Source organism: Lissotriton helveticus, chromosome 4_1, assembly GCF_964261635.1.
Source record: "Lissotriton helveticus chromosome 4_1, aLisHel1.1, whole genome shotgun sequence".
In the NCBI taxonomy this organism is placed as follows: Eukaryota; Metazoa; Chordata; class Amphibia; order Caudata; family Salamandridae; genus Lissotriton; species Lissotriton helveticus.
The window spans coordinates 780,429,800-780,447,815 of record NC_136063.1 but is presented as its reverse complement, the minus strand read 5'-3'; the positions used below and the strand labels follow the sequence as shown (position 1 = coordinate 780,447,815).

The 18,016-nt window shown below is 41.3% G+C and overlaps 1 protein-coding gene across 2 annotated transcripts in view; it reads left to right on the top strand.

Annotated features, from left to right (window-relative positions):
- The window catches only part of IMPACT (impact RWD domain protein), a 267,241-nt gene extending 259,833 nt beyond the window's left edge, over positions 1–7,408 (top strand). For both annotated transcript variants that reach the window (XM_078687411.1, XM_078687410.1), the window contains one exon: positions 6,542–7,408. In XM_078687411.1, the coding sequence (XP_078543537.1) occupies positions 6,542–6,613 (72 nt within the window). In that variant the 3' untranslated portion in view covers positions 6,614–7,408. The remainder of the gene's footprint in view (positions 1–6,541) is intronic.
- Positions 7,409–18,016: the final 10,608 nt, after the last annotated feature.

The following is an 18,016-nucleotide window of genomic DNA, read 5'->3' as shown; positions in this document are numbered from 1 at the left end:
ACCACGTGAATACTGCTGAGCGCGCAATGCTGGACAATCATTAACCCAATGTCCAAATTTCTTGCAGTACGCACACTGATCAACAGACAAATTCGAATAAGTATAAGAAGGAAAAGACGAACCGTAAGATCCACGTCCACCTCTATCATTACCTCTAGAAGGCGGTCCATAAGCCTGAGCCAACATAACCTTCGTTTTTCATTCTTTAGTCTTTTTATCCTCATTACCTTTATCTTCTAATTCTTGTTGTTCATAATATTGAGCCATAGTCAAAAGAGAAACCGGAGAAGAGGTAGTCCATGAGATCTCACTGGCCTTTAGGCGACTAGCTATTCCTGGCAAAAGGTCTGTGACATATTTATCGAAAAACAGATGCCTGCCCGTGTCATTTGCCAATGACTGGCCACTAAAATCGTGGAATGCCTCTTCAAAGTGTGTGAAAAAGTCAGAAACCGATTCATCTGCCTTCTGTTTGCAAGACGCTAACACTGTCCAATCTATCATTTTAAAGGGAATAATCGTCTTTAACTTTACTATATTAGCTGCCGGAAGATCTAAAATTAACTGACACGGTTTCTGTGCAGGTTCTCTTTCTTCATCTAATTGCTCTAAATCTTTCCATAATGCTCCAAATACCGCACGATCATCAATTTAACCACAGTTCTCCACATATCAGTGGGTAATATCAATCCAAAAAATAGGTCAATATCGGGCAAAGTCATCGTACAAGAGCTAATAGCACCCTCAACTTCCTCATAAAAGGCTGCTGGATTCTTTCGTGGATCAGGTAATGCAGTTTTAAGAGCCATAACATCCACTCTATTCCAAGGAGTGTAAACCCAATTATAAATAAAATAACCCTTTGCATCTGTAGAAGTCTTATCATCACTTGTACCCGCTCCTTTAGGAGGAACATACAAAGGTGCTGCCTGCCGCATAGGTCAACACTCTTATATGTTTCAGGAGTAGAAGCTTGTGCCATGTTAATCTGGAGTGTTTGTGCAGCTGCTTCTGCTTCCTTTTTCTCCTCTCGCAAACGGACTGCATCAGCACGCAGTTTAACCCAACGTCTGGTCGTGTCAGCCACCTGGGAGAAGACAAAAAGACCTTCACGCATCTGCTTACAATCATTTGCTACATCATCGGGCTCCAATTCTTCAGAATATTTCCTAAACCGTTCAATAACCTCTGCAACAAATGTCTCGGTAATGTATATTTGCTCCCTTTCAAACCAATCTTTTATACTATCTAGAAGTTCAGAAGCAGGGGCAGTACTACGAATGGCTTTACGAGCAGCGGATCTAATGTCAGCCGCAAGCACAGCAGATAACATTGAGCGAGTTTCTCGGGCTTTGTCCTGGTCTGTAAGAGAGTCCTCATCCGACTCATAAGGAGCAGAAGGAAGAGTATACGGAGGTGGAGAACGACCTAATAAGAGAGAATCATCTTGGGGTTTATTAAGAATAGGATAAAGAGGTCTACAATATTGCAATTTCTTTCGTGATGCTTTATAGTTGTGTCTAGCAAGAAAATAAAGTAGAGACAAAATAAATTTTTCACACTTAGGCATATCGGCTGCCAACAAGATTGGCCATTTACTTGTAAATAACGCTCCCTATCTTCCCTCTCCCTAATTTCTTTATTTTTCATTTCTAATGCTTTCGCATGAATGCTGTTACGTTGTTCTTTTTTGATCAAGGCTTGCTCACGCTTCATTCGCTCACGCACTTTTTTCTCCATATTCGCACACAGTCAAACATATCTTGCCTAGCCTTTTGCTTAAACATTCGTTGTTCCACATACTGAATCTTTCGCAAATCCCCATGCATAGGCCAACGCATTCAGTATCCTTACGAGTATATTTATTCCATAACGTGCTGTACATTATAAAAGAAATACCATATTTAATATACATATCCCTATTAGGCGTCCCTTCCGGGGGAGCCGGTTGTGCTTCATCGAGTCTCAAATTGGTACCATTACTGCTAGAAACAGGCATGCCAAAAATAGTGCAGAATATGCAGTATTATATCCAAAGTAGCGATTAAAGTACGGTGCGCAGTTCAAATCAATTAAAAATAGAGAAAATTCTCCTCATTACCTGCCTATATAAATTGGAATTTATATATTAATCCCATACAAATCCAAAGTTGGCCAACACAATTCCAAAGCCACAGTAAGCGTTACTAAACTACCTTACCAATCCCAGGCATCAAAACCAACAGCAAGCGCCGCTTAACGACTCTTACCAATCACTTGCTGTACAGGTTCCAACTGCCAAGTTCTCAAATCGACCAAATGGTCACTGCACGGCGAATCAACAGAAGAGATCTCAGTCGAGGACCGGCACCACCTGGATGGTCAGATCAGAAAGAGAGGAAAAACGCCGTGGTTTGCCAAGATGCGGGTCTCCTTGGGCAATGATCGTCCGTAGCGAGATTCCAATCCTTCGTTTCGACCACTCCTTCGGGCATCCGAGTCGCCTATGAGCCGCACTTTGGGCACCAATTTGTGGTGCTGAGCCTCAACTAGGCCTACCAGTGTAAGGGGTTCGCTCTTCTCTGCACAAGTCCTCAGACCAATAGGAAGAAGTTGGCACAGAAACTGGAATAGAAAATACAACGTTTATTAAACCTCATGAGGTGGAACTACATGCACACAAAACCCTTCGGCAATGTATAAAGTAGCACACTGAACTGAAGGAGCATGGTCCTTTTATACCCACACAGGGGCTCAGAAGAAGGCGGTACAAGTACAAAATGCAGGTTTTAGGTACATATAAGGTCATACAGAAAACCTACGTTCAGCAAGTGGGTGGAGCTAACAGTGGCTAATTCTAGTAAACACATCCTGACAGTTACAGACTAGGGACAGCTGCAAGGACAGCTGAAAGCTCAACTGAGCATGTGTGAGACAGGAAATGCTAAATATACCTTGTCACTAGGCAGAATACAAGAACAGGGGACAGAAAGGTAGGACAGAGCAAATGGCGAGCACGTGGTAGCACATGGCGGACAGAAATACAAAATGGATTCCACAAAACGGACAAGATAGCTTCTAAATACAAGATTGCTTCTACTAACGCTAACCCAATCGCTGCCAATTTACAACAGTGGGACTGGGCACAGTGATGATATCTATACTAATGGCACCCTATGCACGGCCTACCACTCGTATTCGCTTCAATGGGCGTCTCACTGCCCCTATCTCCATCCATCCTGGCACCATGCAAGAATGCCCCTTATCCCTGTTATTGTTTGCTTTTGTGGTAGAACCTCTTGCCATCGCCATCCGCTGCAACCAGAATATACGGGGTATCCCTATGGGGGTGTTACGAACATAAAGCTTCTCTCTTTGCCAATGACCTCCTCCTTTGACTTTCCTCCCCGTCTACCTCTCTCCCAGCAGTAGCTACTCTCTACGGTCTTTCGAGGTGGTATCTGTGTACTAGGTTAATCTCACCAAGTCCCATGCCCTTAAGCTTACCCTTCAGAGTGAAGAGGACAAGGGCCTGAAGGACCTGATTTCGATACAATGGACTGACAAATAGATTAGGTACTTGGGGCTAGATCTAACTCCCATGCTCTTGACATGGACTTTGGCCAACTTGGCCAAGATATAGACACGCTATCCGGGAGGAATTACATAGATGGAAGACCATTCCTCTTACATGGCTTGGTCGCATTAACACCATTAAAATGTCCTTGCTCCCCAAAATATGATATCTCTTTCTGTCCCTCCCTACTGCAATACTGCAGTTTGATATTCTGGCCCTACAACGGGATTTCACCATCTTTATATGGGGGAACTCCTGACAATGCTTCTAACAGGATCTTGCTGCTGCTGGACCGGGGTGGACTGGCGTGTCCTAATCTTCTGGAATACTATTGGGCTTGCCATCTCCAGTTTATATCGGAGTGGGTGGTTCGCGAGAGCGAAAAAATTGCTTTCATTTTGATCGGGCGGTCTTCTGTAGACCCTTATGGGACTTGGCCTGGCTCCCGTGCGGGGCTCGACCGCACAGTGCGTACATAGCTACCCCTACAAAGACAGTTTTAGAGATTTGGGATAAGCTAGCGATACCCCGAGGTCTGACTACATTCCTCTCCCCCAGCACACCTATAGCCCTGAACCCTCTGTTTCCTCCTGCCATGCAGCCACAGGCATTTCTTGCATGGACTGATGGTAAATACAGAGTCATTCAAGACCTTTTTCAGGGTGACAAATTCCTTACGTTGGATCAATGCAGACAGGCTTTTCACCTTACGGAAGGGGCACAACTGCAATGTTACCAGATTCGTCACTGGCTCCACTCCCAGACTCTCACCCACGGGGCCACCAGACAACTTACTGCTTTCGAATCCCTGGGGCGCAAATTTGAGGGCTCAAATGGTTTGAGCTCCCATACATATTCCATATTGCAGCATTCCCAGAGCCCCACACCCCATGGATATCAAACACGGTGGGCTTCAGATTTGGCAGAGGATATACCGCCAGAGGCCTGGGACCGACTATGGCGGGATATCATGAAAATATATCTGAGTACACTGCAGCGCGAATCAGCTTATAAGATAATGACGAGATGGTAGTACTCCCCAATCCGCTTGCACCAAATGTTTCCAAATTTCTCCCGACCTGCTGGAGGTGCCACGGAGATAGAGGAGATGGTGGTCATGCCCGAACCTCACAATGTTTTGGAAAGAGGTGCTCAACCACATCAAGGAGATAGGGGGGGTTTCCTATCCCTTCTGCACCAACGGTTACCCTACTTGGCATTAAGCCTGACTGCAATGACACACATGGACTGGCGCTTGATTTTACATTTGTTAGGGGCCGCCAGGCAGTCCATTGCCTAGTATTGGAAGAAACCACACCCTTCCCCCATACCCACTTGGTTCCTCCATTTGTGAAATGTTCTAGCCCTTGAATTACTTACTGCTCGCGTTAACCACACAAATGCCAAATTCACTTGGATTTGGCAGCCCCTTATACACTACTTTACCATGACAAGACACTCCAGACTGGTCCCACCCCGCCTACGCGCTGTACAACAGTTTGAGGACTCGCTCAAACCATACTCCGGGGCCGGAAACCGGAGTCCCCGGAGGGGTCAACCTAGGCCGGGGGACTTCCTCTCTTCCCTCCTGACGACTTTGACATTCTCATGGAGATTGTACCCCCCTCAGCGCATCCTCTCCTTCCTCCCTTCTTCTTTGAGAGTTTTTTTTCTTTTCTTCTTTCTTCTTTTTCTTCTCCAAGTTCTATATGCACATAATTGTTGACAGTTCCCCGATGCCTTCGTAGCTTAAATGGTCCCACGAGCAGAAAATAACATATCTGTATTGAATTGTCCCACATGGCTAGACACTAAAGTCTCCATTGATTTATCAACGGTACAATGCCATATATCGACTGAGATACTCTAGACCGCTTTACAGTGTTTTTATCTCCTTGCTGGAATGTGCACTCTCCAAAGATAACTTGGGACAGGGAGGATACTACAATCTGTCCCTTTCTACCTTACTACAGTTCTATGAGACTGATTCAGTGAAGTATGAGATGGGATTGATTCTATTGTGTATGCTTTTATTGCAATGTCAAACTATGTAATGTTAATAACGGCCCTGCTTGGTGATTCGTCTTATAGGGGGCATGAGTCCTCAGTTTGTCTGATCTACGTTGTATTGTTATATAATCAGTAAACATAATTTGAAAATAAATAAAAAACAACACATTCAGATAAAAGCCAGAGTGATAGTCTGGTCATTCTGACATTAATCAGACTTTGCTTGGACAGCAAGGACTTAATCATCAGAGTCCCTGGCCAGTCTTGTTGTCCCATGTCAAGCTTTTATTAGCCTAAAGGAGATCTAGTATCTCCTTTTTGCGACATGCCATGTTGTGAAACCTAAATTGAAGTGGGTGTAACCAACTTCACATGAAGATTTGACGATTAAAAGAACCTTCTCTCATGAATAGCAGCCCTCATCATACAGACACAAAGAAAGTTTCATTTATTGTATAAGTACCCCAAAGCCAAAAAGGATTACATGAAGTTTATCCTGTGTGAGAGACACAGGGGGTTTGTGTACATGTTCTTGTACAGTCACATAAGTAGTGCAGTACTGCGTTTGGGACACATGTCAACAATATAGTATGGCTTTATCCAAGGAGAAAGTTAATTATCCTTGCAGGGCCTCACTTCTTGTCTTCTCAATGATGAACATTTCTAGGCCTATTGAAACCTGTTGCCTTCAAACCAGGAGGAAGTCTTCCATCGATTTCATGATCATGTTAGCAATTGCTAGCTGATTGTGCAACTATGCTAGCAGCATTTCCTGATCCTCTGTATTATACAATTCCAAGATGCACAATAGACTTTCTTTTGGTTGGGGCTCTTGATTTTGCACCAAGTTCTACTGCGTCCTTGGACATCTTAACGTTTTGTAGTAAGAAGGCACTAACATGCTTGTTATTGCTTATATTATTTGGCACCTGAAATACTCAAGTTATAATAAAAAATATTTACTTTTTCTTTTAGGAGGAAACGTTAAAGCAACTTGGAAAGAAAAAAAGAGTGAAGAAGGACAGCAAGAAACAGAATGACCACTAATGTGGATGAAATTGAACTTGTTATCTGAAAAAGTCTTTTGTATGCAGTAGATGGTATGGAATCAAACCACAGGCAACAGTTCATATCATCACAGAATACCATAAAGCAGACTTGGCTAGTAGGCAGTCAGCAGAAGAAACAGTATTGGTGTCAATGAAGTGTGTCTGTACCAGTATGAATGACTTCACCCGACGTCGAGGGGTTCCACTAACTGTCAAGGAACTCAGTTTATTGGGCAAATGTATGTGTTTGTATCACATAGAGGGAAGGCATTCGCCACAAGGCTGACCAGTCTATCACCATTTCCACCTTCCTCAGGCTTCTGCTATTAAGGAATCTTAAAGCATCCACCCCTTCTCTGGATTTCAGAACAATTGCAAGCACTGGTACTGGTACCATCGAAGTGGTGAAAATCATATTTTATCTGATCTGCTCAAAATAATTTTTGTATCTTGCAAAGTCTTTCTACATTCAGCAACCCATCTGGTGGAAAGCTTACGGAAATCAGACCACATCACAACTATTTTGAGACACTTCCATTGGTTTCTCCTTGAAGATAGACCCCATTTCATATTGGTTTCCAGTAACAAGTTACTTTTGACTAGAGGCTAAGAGATAACAGAGCCAAATCTTGATTACTTTTTGAAATGCCCAAAGCAAAAAAATAGAAGCCGGTGAATCAGGCATTCTCCTTCCAGGCATTGTGTTCATGGAATCATCTGCTAGAAGATCTTAAAATCACCCTAACTTGCTATCTTTTTGGAAAAGATTAAACCCCGACCATTTTTAAACCTACCTAAATGTATAAATTTGTTCTTCCTTACCATTCTTTTCCTCTCTCTAATTAACCTCATTGCTGCATGTATTTTCCATTTCTGTGTGTCAGGGGTCTCCAACCTTTACTGCACTGAGAGCTACTTATGTTCAATGAAAAGCTTTGAGAGCTACTAATATTATTAGTATTGTATATTCTAAAAAATGTTATTTGTATTTTAATCCAACCAAGCAAAGGCGTTTTAATTTAATAAGCTGGACTGCAAACAGGTGAGCTATTCAGAGGTAACTAGAGAGCTACAGTAGCTTGCGAGCTACTGGTGGGAGACCCCTGATACATGTACTAAGGCATTGCCGGAGTGCCTAGGTCCATGCTTTACAAGCACCTTAAGAAGTTATTGAATAATTAAAAGCATGCCATTTGGCCCGAATACAGCTTTAAGAACATTCACCAAGGCCTTGGTTCAAGTTACAGGCCTACCAGATATATAATTCAAGCAATAGGTTCATCATTGCTGGAAAGTAGTTCTTGCATTAAGGAAACAGAGCCTTACTTCTTCTCTCATGGACAGATAATGGCATAGTGGTTACTGAGGCTTCTTAGACTCCTGGCTTCCAGTGTAAATATTTGCAACTACCAGACCAGATAAGACAGTTTCAACTCTAGCTCAGTGACCATTTTGTCGAAGAGACCCGAAATAATACCTTCACCTAGAGATTTTAAATATAATTTATTATCAGGCAACTGCTTCGTGGTCTTTGTATTTTATTGTTTAAATTGAATATGAATGACATACAGATATTTGTGCCCATAATAATGCAACGCATTAACCCAATTTAAATGTGGAAGCCATACGTGTTGAAACTGTCATAGGTTCTAATTTGAAGTTGCAGCTTTAGGTGACCTGGGAAATTGCAGGGTAGCCAGCAGCTGTTAGAAATGAGGTTTCTGGATGGCAAAGGTATGCATCCTGCCCAATCAACAGCCACAATCCTAGTCCAGGTAAGTTAGATACACACTAAGGTAACCTGTGCTCACCCTTTGGAAGTTTGGCACAGAGCAGTCAGGCTTATCTAACGAGCCAATGTGTAAAGTATTTGTGCAAACACACCCCCACACAGTAACACAATGAATATACCACAAAAAGACTCCACATAGGTTGATGAAAATATGGTTATATTATATACCAACCAAGATCAAAATGACAAAAAAATCCAATGTATAGAAGTTGAGATATTGAATTTTAAAATAATAAATGTAGTAAAGCGCTTAGAAGCAGGTAGGGCTAAAAGATTACTTTAGGTCTCACTGGACCAGGGTAAAGTCAAAGTTAGAGTCGACCTTGTGGAAGCGCTGTCCGGCCAGAGGACTCACGCAGGCCCCGTGAGCAAAGTACCTTTCCTGGTCGCAAGCAACAAGATGCATCGATCTCCACGCAGTGAAGGCGATGCGTCTGTTTCGAAGCCGGAGTTGAGCGATGCGCCATATTCTGCCATATGGTCGAAGGGATGCATCAATCTCACCAAGCTGCAGCAGCAGTGATATGCTGCTCGATGTGTCGATCTCGGGAGGCAAAGCACTGTTCCATTGCGATGTGACGATTTTACTCTCGCAACTGGGTCGATGCACCAGTTCTGCTACACCCACACAGGAGATATGTTGAAATCCATATTGCAATAATCTGTACCACTTCCAGTGAGCCAGGCACAGGAGCAGTGGGAGAGACTTTGATTTCTCTGAGCCTCAAGCAACAGGAGGCAAGCCAACAATCCCTTGGAGATCACTTGGAGCGAAGGCAGAGTCCAGCTCTACCTCAGCAGGGTCAGAGAGCGGTAGACAGCAGGGCAACACAAGAGAAAAGCAGGCCTTCCAAGTCTGCAGTCCAAAGATGAGTTCTTTAAGCTGCACTGCAGTCCTTCTGACAGAGGTTCAGTTCAAGATCCAGAAGTGTCTTTGATGTGGGGGGGGGGGGGGGGTGACTTCAAAGCAGCTCTCTTAAGTTCACAGGTTTCCCTTTCAGCCCAGCCCTGTCTGCCAGGCTATCTATGGGGGTAAATCAGCCCTTTGATTGGGGACAGGACACTACCTATTCAGGTGAAGTGTTAGCCCCTCTCTTCCATCCTTCCCAGTCAAGGCCATCAGAATGTCGATGTAAGTAGATGGGTATTTAGACACTCCAATCCTTCCTCTGTTGTGGCTGTCTAGAGGGAATTAACAAAGAGTAGCTGTCACCCACCCCAGACGGTATTGGAGAGAGGCTGTCAGGGTCGCAGACCAGTAAGCTCAGAGAAATGCCTAAAAATCGTAATGTTAAATCCGACTTCACCAGTAAGTAGGATTTATCAATACCATTCCAAACATATGAAACATGAAATAGCTACTCCTCTCTGATCAGGAATTACAGATTGAAAGAGTATACCTCTTATTTACATAGCATTCTGCCCTTCGGGATACCTAGCGCCAAACTTAGGGGTGACTTTTATGTAATAAGAGGGGAGTTTAAGGCTTGGCAAGTGGTTTTAAATTCCAAGCTGAAGTCGCAGTAAATTGCACATACGGGAATTGCAGTTGCAGCCCTGAGACAGGCTTGTAAGGTTGCTTTTGTGAGTGGCACAATCATTGCTGCAGCCCACTAGTAGCATTTAACTTCCAGGCCCTGGGTATAGTGTATGCCACCTTACAAGGGACTTACAAGTAAATTAAATAGGTCAATCATGTATATGCCAATTACATACATGTTTAGGGAAGTAGAACATGCACTTTAGCACTGATAAGCAGTGGTAAAGTGCTAAGAGTCCTAAGGCCAACAAAAAGATTCAGCAAAACTTAGAGGCAAAAAGATTGGGGAAGACCACCTTAAAGCGAAGGGATATAACACGCTGTGACTGTCCTGTGGGGTTATGGAACAGAATACTTTCATAATGCATCTCTGCACCCACAAAGGAAGCACTGGCCCGTAGGTGTGATGGGAATTAACAAGATGTGTATGTTTTTAGCACACAGTGCCTGTTGTTCCTTTGTAACCACCCCTAGTCTCCCTGTAGCGCAGAAAGGAAGAGCGCGTTGTGTCAGGAATATTCCTTTGGCAGCGCTTCTTAACCTTCTAACTTCTTGGGACATCCACTGAATCACCAATAAAAGCTGGGACCCCCACCTAAGCAATTTCTATGATTTGAACCTCAAAACAATGCACAATAATACAGAACCAAGTATACCGCAAACAAATGAATTATTATGGACTATTGTACTTCACAAACAAAAAAAATGTGAATATCGTTTGGTTGGTCTTTTTCAACATTTAACTTGATCTCTAAAATACTATGCAATCAATATGCTAGAACACTTTGTGTTTTTTTGGCTCTTAATGAATGCTCTCTTTTTGTTGACACTCAACAGGTCTGCTCATTTAAGCCACCAATCATCCATACTGAATTCCATTTGCTGTACTTTTGCTTCTCTCACAAATCAAGATACTGTTACCAACTTAATTTGTAGCTTCCACTTTCAAATTCCTTTGCTTTTACAGACTGTTTTAAAACTTTAAATTGCTAATTTAGCTTCTTTAAGTATATTACACTATTATTCTGCTAATATTATTTAATTGTATTAACTGTTGCGGACCCCCTGAGTTAGTGCCACGGACCACTGCTTAAGAATCACTGCCTGACGACACTGCCCCATGCATTAATTTTTTGTTTTTTTTGTTTTAGGCAAACGTGCAGTAGCTGCATATGTATGTGCCCATGTTTGGAATCTTAATACAAGCACAGATATTAGAGTAATTCTTGCTACTTTAAGGATAAGGATGAGACCCTTGAAGGTCCCTAAAATATATTATGCTGCATTTTGTATCACAATTCAACACTAAAATAAATAACATTAGTAATTTTGGTGCAAAACTGCAACACAGGAGTAGCCAAAATGAGTTGATATGTAGAGCAGCAAGGCCATAGAAAATAAAGTAGGCTGTCGTGTGCATACGTTTTATGCACAGCAAAAATGCTGTTGAGGCATAAAGCACACACTGACATCATACAACCTTATACTTCGAATGGGAGCAATAATTAGCCATCTCTTCTGAGATTTATTATAGAGGCTTTAAGAACTGTGGGTTTGATTATTGCCAAACAGTATTGTAGTATACTTTAATTTCAATTATTTAATCTTAGGCACTTACTGAGTTTGTCAGTTGATATCTTACCTCTGTTTTGTATGTTTGGATTCTTTTCAGCCTTGAAATGTTGATGGGAAATCGTGTTTTGGCTGCATACACCCGCATTTCAAGTGGATTGCATTGCAGTAGTTTTCAAACAATCTACTGATAGAGTAGAACTAAAATATTAAGGAGCTGAAAATGTATAGATTTTTAATTGTTAAGGTGAAGAGGCCAGCAACAAAGTATTGCCCTGCATGCTTCAGTATTTTCAAGTTTAAAACTTTAGCTTGTGCAATGCATATCAAAAGCATTTGCTTTTGTATTGTTGTTTCACATTTAAAATATGTGACATATGCTGCCCTGTATACTGGAAGAATACATTTGACAAATAAAAAATTACAAAATATAGAAATTTATAAGAATCAGCCAAGCTCTCTCCTCACGGTTTTGCGAATAATTTAGTGAAAATAACTAAACAACATGTTTTAAAATAAGTGGATTCTTTAATTGGAAGGAGGTAAACATACTCAAAAATGTTTGGATGTTGTACGCATCTTCAGGTGGTTGAGAAATTTAGTTTTGATGAGGGTGACATAGATTCACTATACAATAGAGATGACTACAAATGAAGCCTAAAAAAATATGTTGTTAGGGTATCAACTTGTTAGAAATGTGTAAAGATACAACAGATAGAAGCTGATGCTGTCGAAAGGAAAATGAGCTTGTGGTAATATAAGTGACTGAAATTAACTCTGTTATGCTGGAAACATATTGCTCAAAGACTGCAAGCTCAGAAATACTACAAATTGCAAAGTGAGCAGATGAACGACCATCTTGGTTGTACTAATACTTTTGTGGAAGATATTACCATATACCGGCTCAAGTACAAGTCCCATTACAGACATAATAACCCTATTGACATCTGAAACCCCGTCATCCACATGCGCTGCAGAGAAATTGGAGGGGAACAAATGGTCTTTTTTTGGGGGGGTGGAGTGGGTTGAATTGAAAACATGACCATATTATGAGAACTGTCTGAACACAGTTAGGACAACAAACCCGAAAGAGAATCACATTTCAGCCAGGATCTTCATGAGGTGGAAAGAGAATAAATGTAGAAGGGAAAATGCCTAGCCCATGTCAACCCCATATTTGCCATTATAGTTTAAGACGGACAACATTTTTTACTTATGATCGTATCCTTCAACAGCAGATTATTATCTTTTTACTCAAACGTGCAATTTTGTACACACACATTGATATGTTCAGATTAGTCAAACAAAAAACTGAGGGGGTGCTGCCACTGTCTTGGATAAATCCAGAAATTTATTGGTGGTGAAACTAGCAGCCTCACTCGCTAACCTACACTTCGATGATTAATTCTTACATAGGGTCTCCATTTCCAGTTTCAATTATGTTCAGTGAATTGTTTTTTAGCTCGGGACAGCTGACTTCAGACGAAATCTACATAATAGGAACAGTATTGATGTTTTTTCTCAGCTGTTTCACAAGACCTAATGTTATTCAAAACTAGATTTTTCCGTATGAAAAAGTATATTAGCAACAGTTTACTCGTATGACAAAGATGCAGTAAACCAACATTATCATTACGGAAACTATCCCAGGGGAAAATGTGCTGATAATGGAGCATATCAACCGTTGAATTGTACTGTACAGGATCACTGCAAATCCAATCAAGGACATTCATTACAGATTACACATTTTTCGAAACATTTAGTAGGAGTTAAGTTACTGTATTTTGAGGAGAGCAAATTATTGAATGTGCAGATTTCTATTCTTTCAGATAAGTATGTACTTCTAAAATCCTATATAAGTCTACACTGCCTGTCAGTGTGCCTTTTTGTTGCGCACATTTGCTCTCCTAAAAACCCCCCACTAAATAAATAGTTTCTGATCACCACTGATTTAATCGATTACATATTATCACTCATTCTTTGGTCACCCCTGTCCACTGTGCTAAGAACCAGGACATGTCTATGAAATACCTCCTTTAAATTAAAGCTAATACTCTATTAAATGCTAAACCACTGAACATATACAATTTTATTATTATTAAAAAAATCTTTTTTTTAAATAACGTGCAGCTTTATCTTTCAGGAATATGTATTACAAAATACCATGATACTCCCTGTCAAAGACAACAAGTGCATATCATCGGTACAGAAAATTAATACAAGACACATAATTTCATCATTAACCAATACTACAACGTTTGAAAGACTTAAAAAAAAAAGAGGATTAACATTTTATAGTACAAGATGGATTACTAAATTGTTGACCTCAATCTATCTAAAACACAACATAAACTGGTGAATAAATCAAAACAGTAAGTTAATTTTTTTTAAAACAATGTACTTTAAAGAAAACCCAACAAAATATTGCCCAAGCAACACTAGCTGTTCTATGTTATAGGCTCAGCAAGCCAATAGAGACCTAAGTTTGAGTTTGAGTTTAAAAGTTTTTATAAAGCGCTCTTTCACCAGCGGTTTCATGGCGCTGTAACTAGCAAATCTCCACAGGGGAAAATGGGAGGAGAACAAGTGACCGGGGACTAAATAAAGGTTTTACTGAAAAAATAAGTTTTAAGTTTCTTTCGAAACTGGGAATATGGAGTTAGGGATCTGAGCTCTAAGGGTAATGAATTCCAGAGAGCTGGGGCAAGGGTCGCAAATTTTGAACCCCCCCACTTTTTCCGGCGAAACCGGGGGACTGTCAACAAAAATTGAGAGGAGGATCGAAGCTCCCTAGCTGGAAAGTAAGGGATAATCTCCGAGGAAATAAAAGCAGGGGCCGTGCCCAGTCGAGCCTGGTAGGTGATAGTCGCAAGCTTGAATTGGACACGTTCCCGGACAGGGAGCCAATGTAAGGTTTTCAGGAGGGGGGTGACATGTGAGGATTTGGGAAGGTTAAAGACCAACCGAGCCGCCTGGTTTTGAATCATCTGCAACCGCCTAAGACTATATGCAGGTATACCTGCATATAGGGCGTTGCGGTAATCCAGGCGGGAGATGACCATCGCAAGGACGATCAGCTTCAAAGCCTCGAAGGTGAAAAATCGAGAGACCTTGCGGATGGTACGGAGGGAAAGAAAGGAAGAAGAAACCACAAAACTAACCTGGGAGTGAAGGGTGAGGTGAGAGTTAAGTTTAATGCCTAGGGTCTTGACAGTGGTAGAGGGGACCGGAGGGAGACCAAGGGAAGGGGGCCAGAAAAGTGAAGACCAGGGACTGGAGCAACCACCCGTCAACACCAACTCGGTCTTATCGGGGTTGAGTTTCAGGTGGTTGAAATCCATCCAGTCCCGGATAAAAATCATAGTAGACTGGAAATTAGAGATAGAGGCGGGAGAAGAAGATAGGTTGAAAACAAGTTGGAGGTCATCCGCATAGTTATATACGGAGACCTCCATGTGTTCTAAAGAAAAAATGAGAGGAGACATATAAAGGTTGAACAGAAGAGGGGAGAGGGAGGAACCTTGGGGGACCCCGCACTGAACTTTCCGGAAGTCCGCAGAAAAGTCACCCAGGCGAACTGCCTGGGTGCGGTCCCTCAGGAAGGAGGATAACCATACCAGGGCCGTGCCCCCGATCCCCGCCGCCGCGACACGGGAGAGTAAGATGGTATGATCCACCGTGTCAAAGGCGGCAGAGAGATCGAGGAGGACCAATGCCTGGGATTGATTGGTATCCCTCCCCTCCCTGAGGTTGTCGAGGACCGAAAGGACTACGGACTCCGTAGAGTGTGCGGGGCGAAAACCAGCCTGACGGGAAGCCAATACCCCATTCTCTTCCACAAAGGTGCTCAGAGACCTGGTGACATGGCGCTCGAGCACCTTGGCCAAAAATGGTAGGAGAGAAATGGGGCGATAGTTGGCTGGGATTGAAGGGTCCACGCCAGGCTTCTTTAAGATAGGTAAAATAATAGCAGACTTCAGAGGATTAAGATTTCTATTAGGTGTCCATGCTGTTTAAATACCTACATGAGCAAAACTCAAGTATTAGAAGACTATTACGCAGCAAATCCACTCTACACCAGGTACTAAACAGTTATAAATTAGAACTACCTAATGCAAAAATATACTTTGAATGTTGAAGAATAACCATAACATGTTGTAGAACAATGCAACTACTATTACACATAAATTACCAAAAGGCCAACATAAATATGACACACCACTTCCACTTTAACAAAGGAAATGCAGTGTCAATCTTTACTAAACTCCAAATGATTTGCAGTCCATAGAGAAACAAAGAAAATATTACAAACAATTAAAAATAATATAATACATTGAACTCAAGCAGTGATTCGCAAAAATAATAAATGTAAACGTATTAGTGAAATGCTTAGAGCATTAAAACACGCTGGGCATTAGTATGTTATACCTAATTCTTCCACCAAATGAAGAAACCATACTATACATGTTTAAAAAACATCTAGCACTATGAATTAGTGTTTGGTATGGGACTTCAACTAACATACATTGAAGAACACTCATAATGCAAACAATATTAAATGACCATGGTACCAATATTACCTTAATGAACAACAAACCTTCCCCTTCCGTCATTCATACTGGTCGAAAACTGCTGCTCATTCTGTACATTACTGCTCAAAGTGTAAATGAACACATGTTAAATAGTTTAGTCAAAGGGCTAATTTCTTAAAACTTTGATTACAAATGACTTTTACATGACCAAATAGTTTTTCAACTGAATTGCCACATTTAGATGTTCTGGTAATAGATTAAATATCTTAATAATTTAATCAAATGTCTTCAGTTTCATACAAACCAGATAACAAGAAATAACATTTTCATGCCTGCTATTAAGAGCTAAATCAAGAGTGGCGATTTTGGGACATGTTTGTACCTCGAAACACTATTATGGACACCTTAGACGAAACGTAGATAACACATTTCTACTTCTAAGGATGTAAAATTATGGACCAACAAAATTACCTTCCTTTTACTCAAGTGCTCAACGGAAAGCATCAATGTAAACACATGAACTAACAATAACATATGTAAACCACACCTTACATATACACAAGCTACAGAAATATTATTCCAAATATTGTGACAACAAAATAATGTTCGCAATCAAATTTAATTTGATTATCAACATTAAGCAAACACTATTATTTGACAACTCAACCACCTTACTGCCAGTGGGAGCTGGTTTCCCTTTGGAACTCTTTGGCAAAGCTGGGTAATCCTCTTTTAAATGTTTGAGGCGGAGCGGGTGATTTTCGGTGTTCGTAGGGGTGCACATGTATTCCTTAGTGTATTTAGGCAGTTCAAATAGGGATTAACGTTAAGTAAGTAATCCTCATTTGTCTTGACGAATATTGTATCATCAGCTTGGAAATGCTTATGGAAACATTACTTCGACTTGTGAGCTGCCTTCTATGTTGAGTCTATGGACTTAGGGTGTATTGCCATCGCTTGCCCAAACTAGCGATCTTCATGATGTCTGCCCAGGCTTTTATTTTGTAAGGGGTTTGAATAGATCCTCTGAACCTTTTTTGGAAATGGTTGAAAACGGATGTATGATAGTACTTTACAACGCAAGTCGTTACAACGACTTGCGTTGGAGGGCGCGGATTGTGGATTTTTATAATTTTATATTCCAAAACCAATCCACGTAACAGTAGGGAAGGTGTTGGAATATAAAATTACAATATTCCTTAACCAACAGCGCCATCCAGCGCAAGGCGTAGTAACGACTTGCGTTGTAATGGCAGCGTGGTAAAGGTCGTGCGGTGTAAACACCGCGTTGTAAACAACGTTTACCGTTGAAAACCATTAGTTCAAAATTGACTTGTCTCTAAATATATTTGATATAAACAACAATGGCCCTAGACTATTGATTAAATTGACTTAATCCATTTGATAGTTTATAAGTTGGAAATGCGATTCAATCAGCAAATGAGAAATCAAGCTACATGGGAGAAGGAGGTTAATGAATAGGCAAAAAACACCATCCACATTTCAAAATTTGTATTTATCAAAACGAAATGACACAGTTATTTACATTATCAAGAAACAATAACTAGAATGTACGGCGCAAGGACTAAAAAGAGCTATAGTCAAAAGTGAAAAGAGGGGTGCTCAAGTGATAAGAGGAAAGGAAAAAGAGATTAAGGCATCTGATTCAATTATTTGCAAAAAACAAACAAGCGGTTTAATTCCGCTGGTTAGCTAGGCCTGTCCAAATTGTTCTTGGGGGGAAGAAAACAAGGGGAGAATAAGGGGTACAGGCACAAACTAAAAGTGTCGACGTTTCGACCCTGATGCTCTAGGGAATTTTGCTTCCTCGGCTGCGGGTCTTCATCAGGACATGGGGGGGGAGGGGAGATGGTATCTTGCCGTGATCACACCCGTTGTCTTGATCAGCCACCTGGGGTGTAAAAATAGGGATGGGTTTGAAATGCTGTGTTATTTAGATGGTGA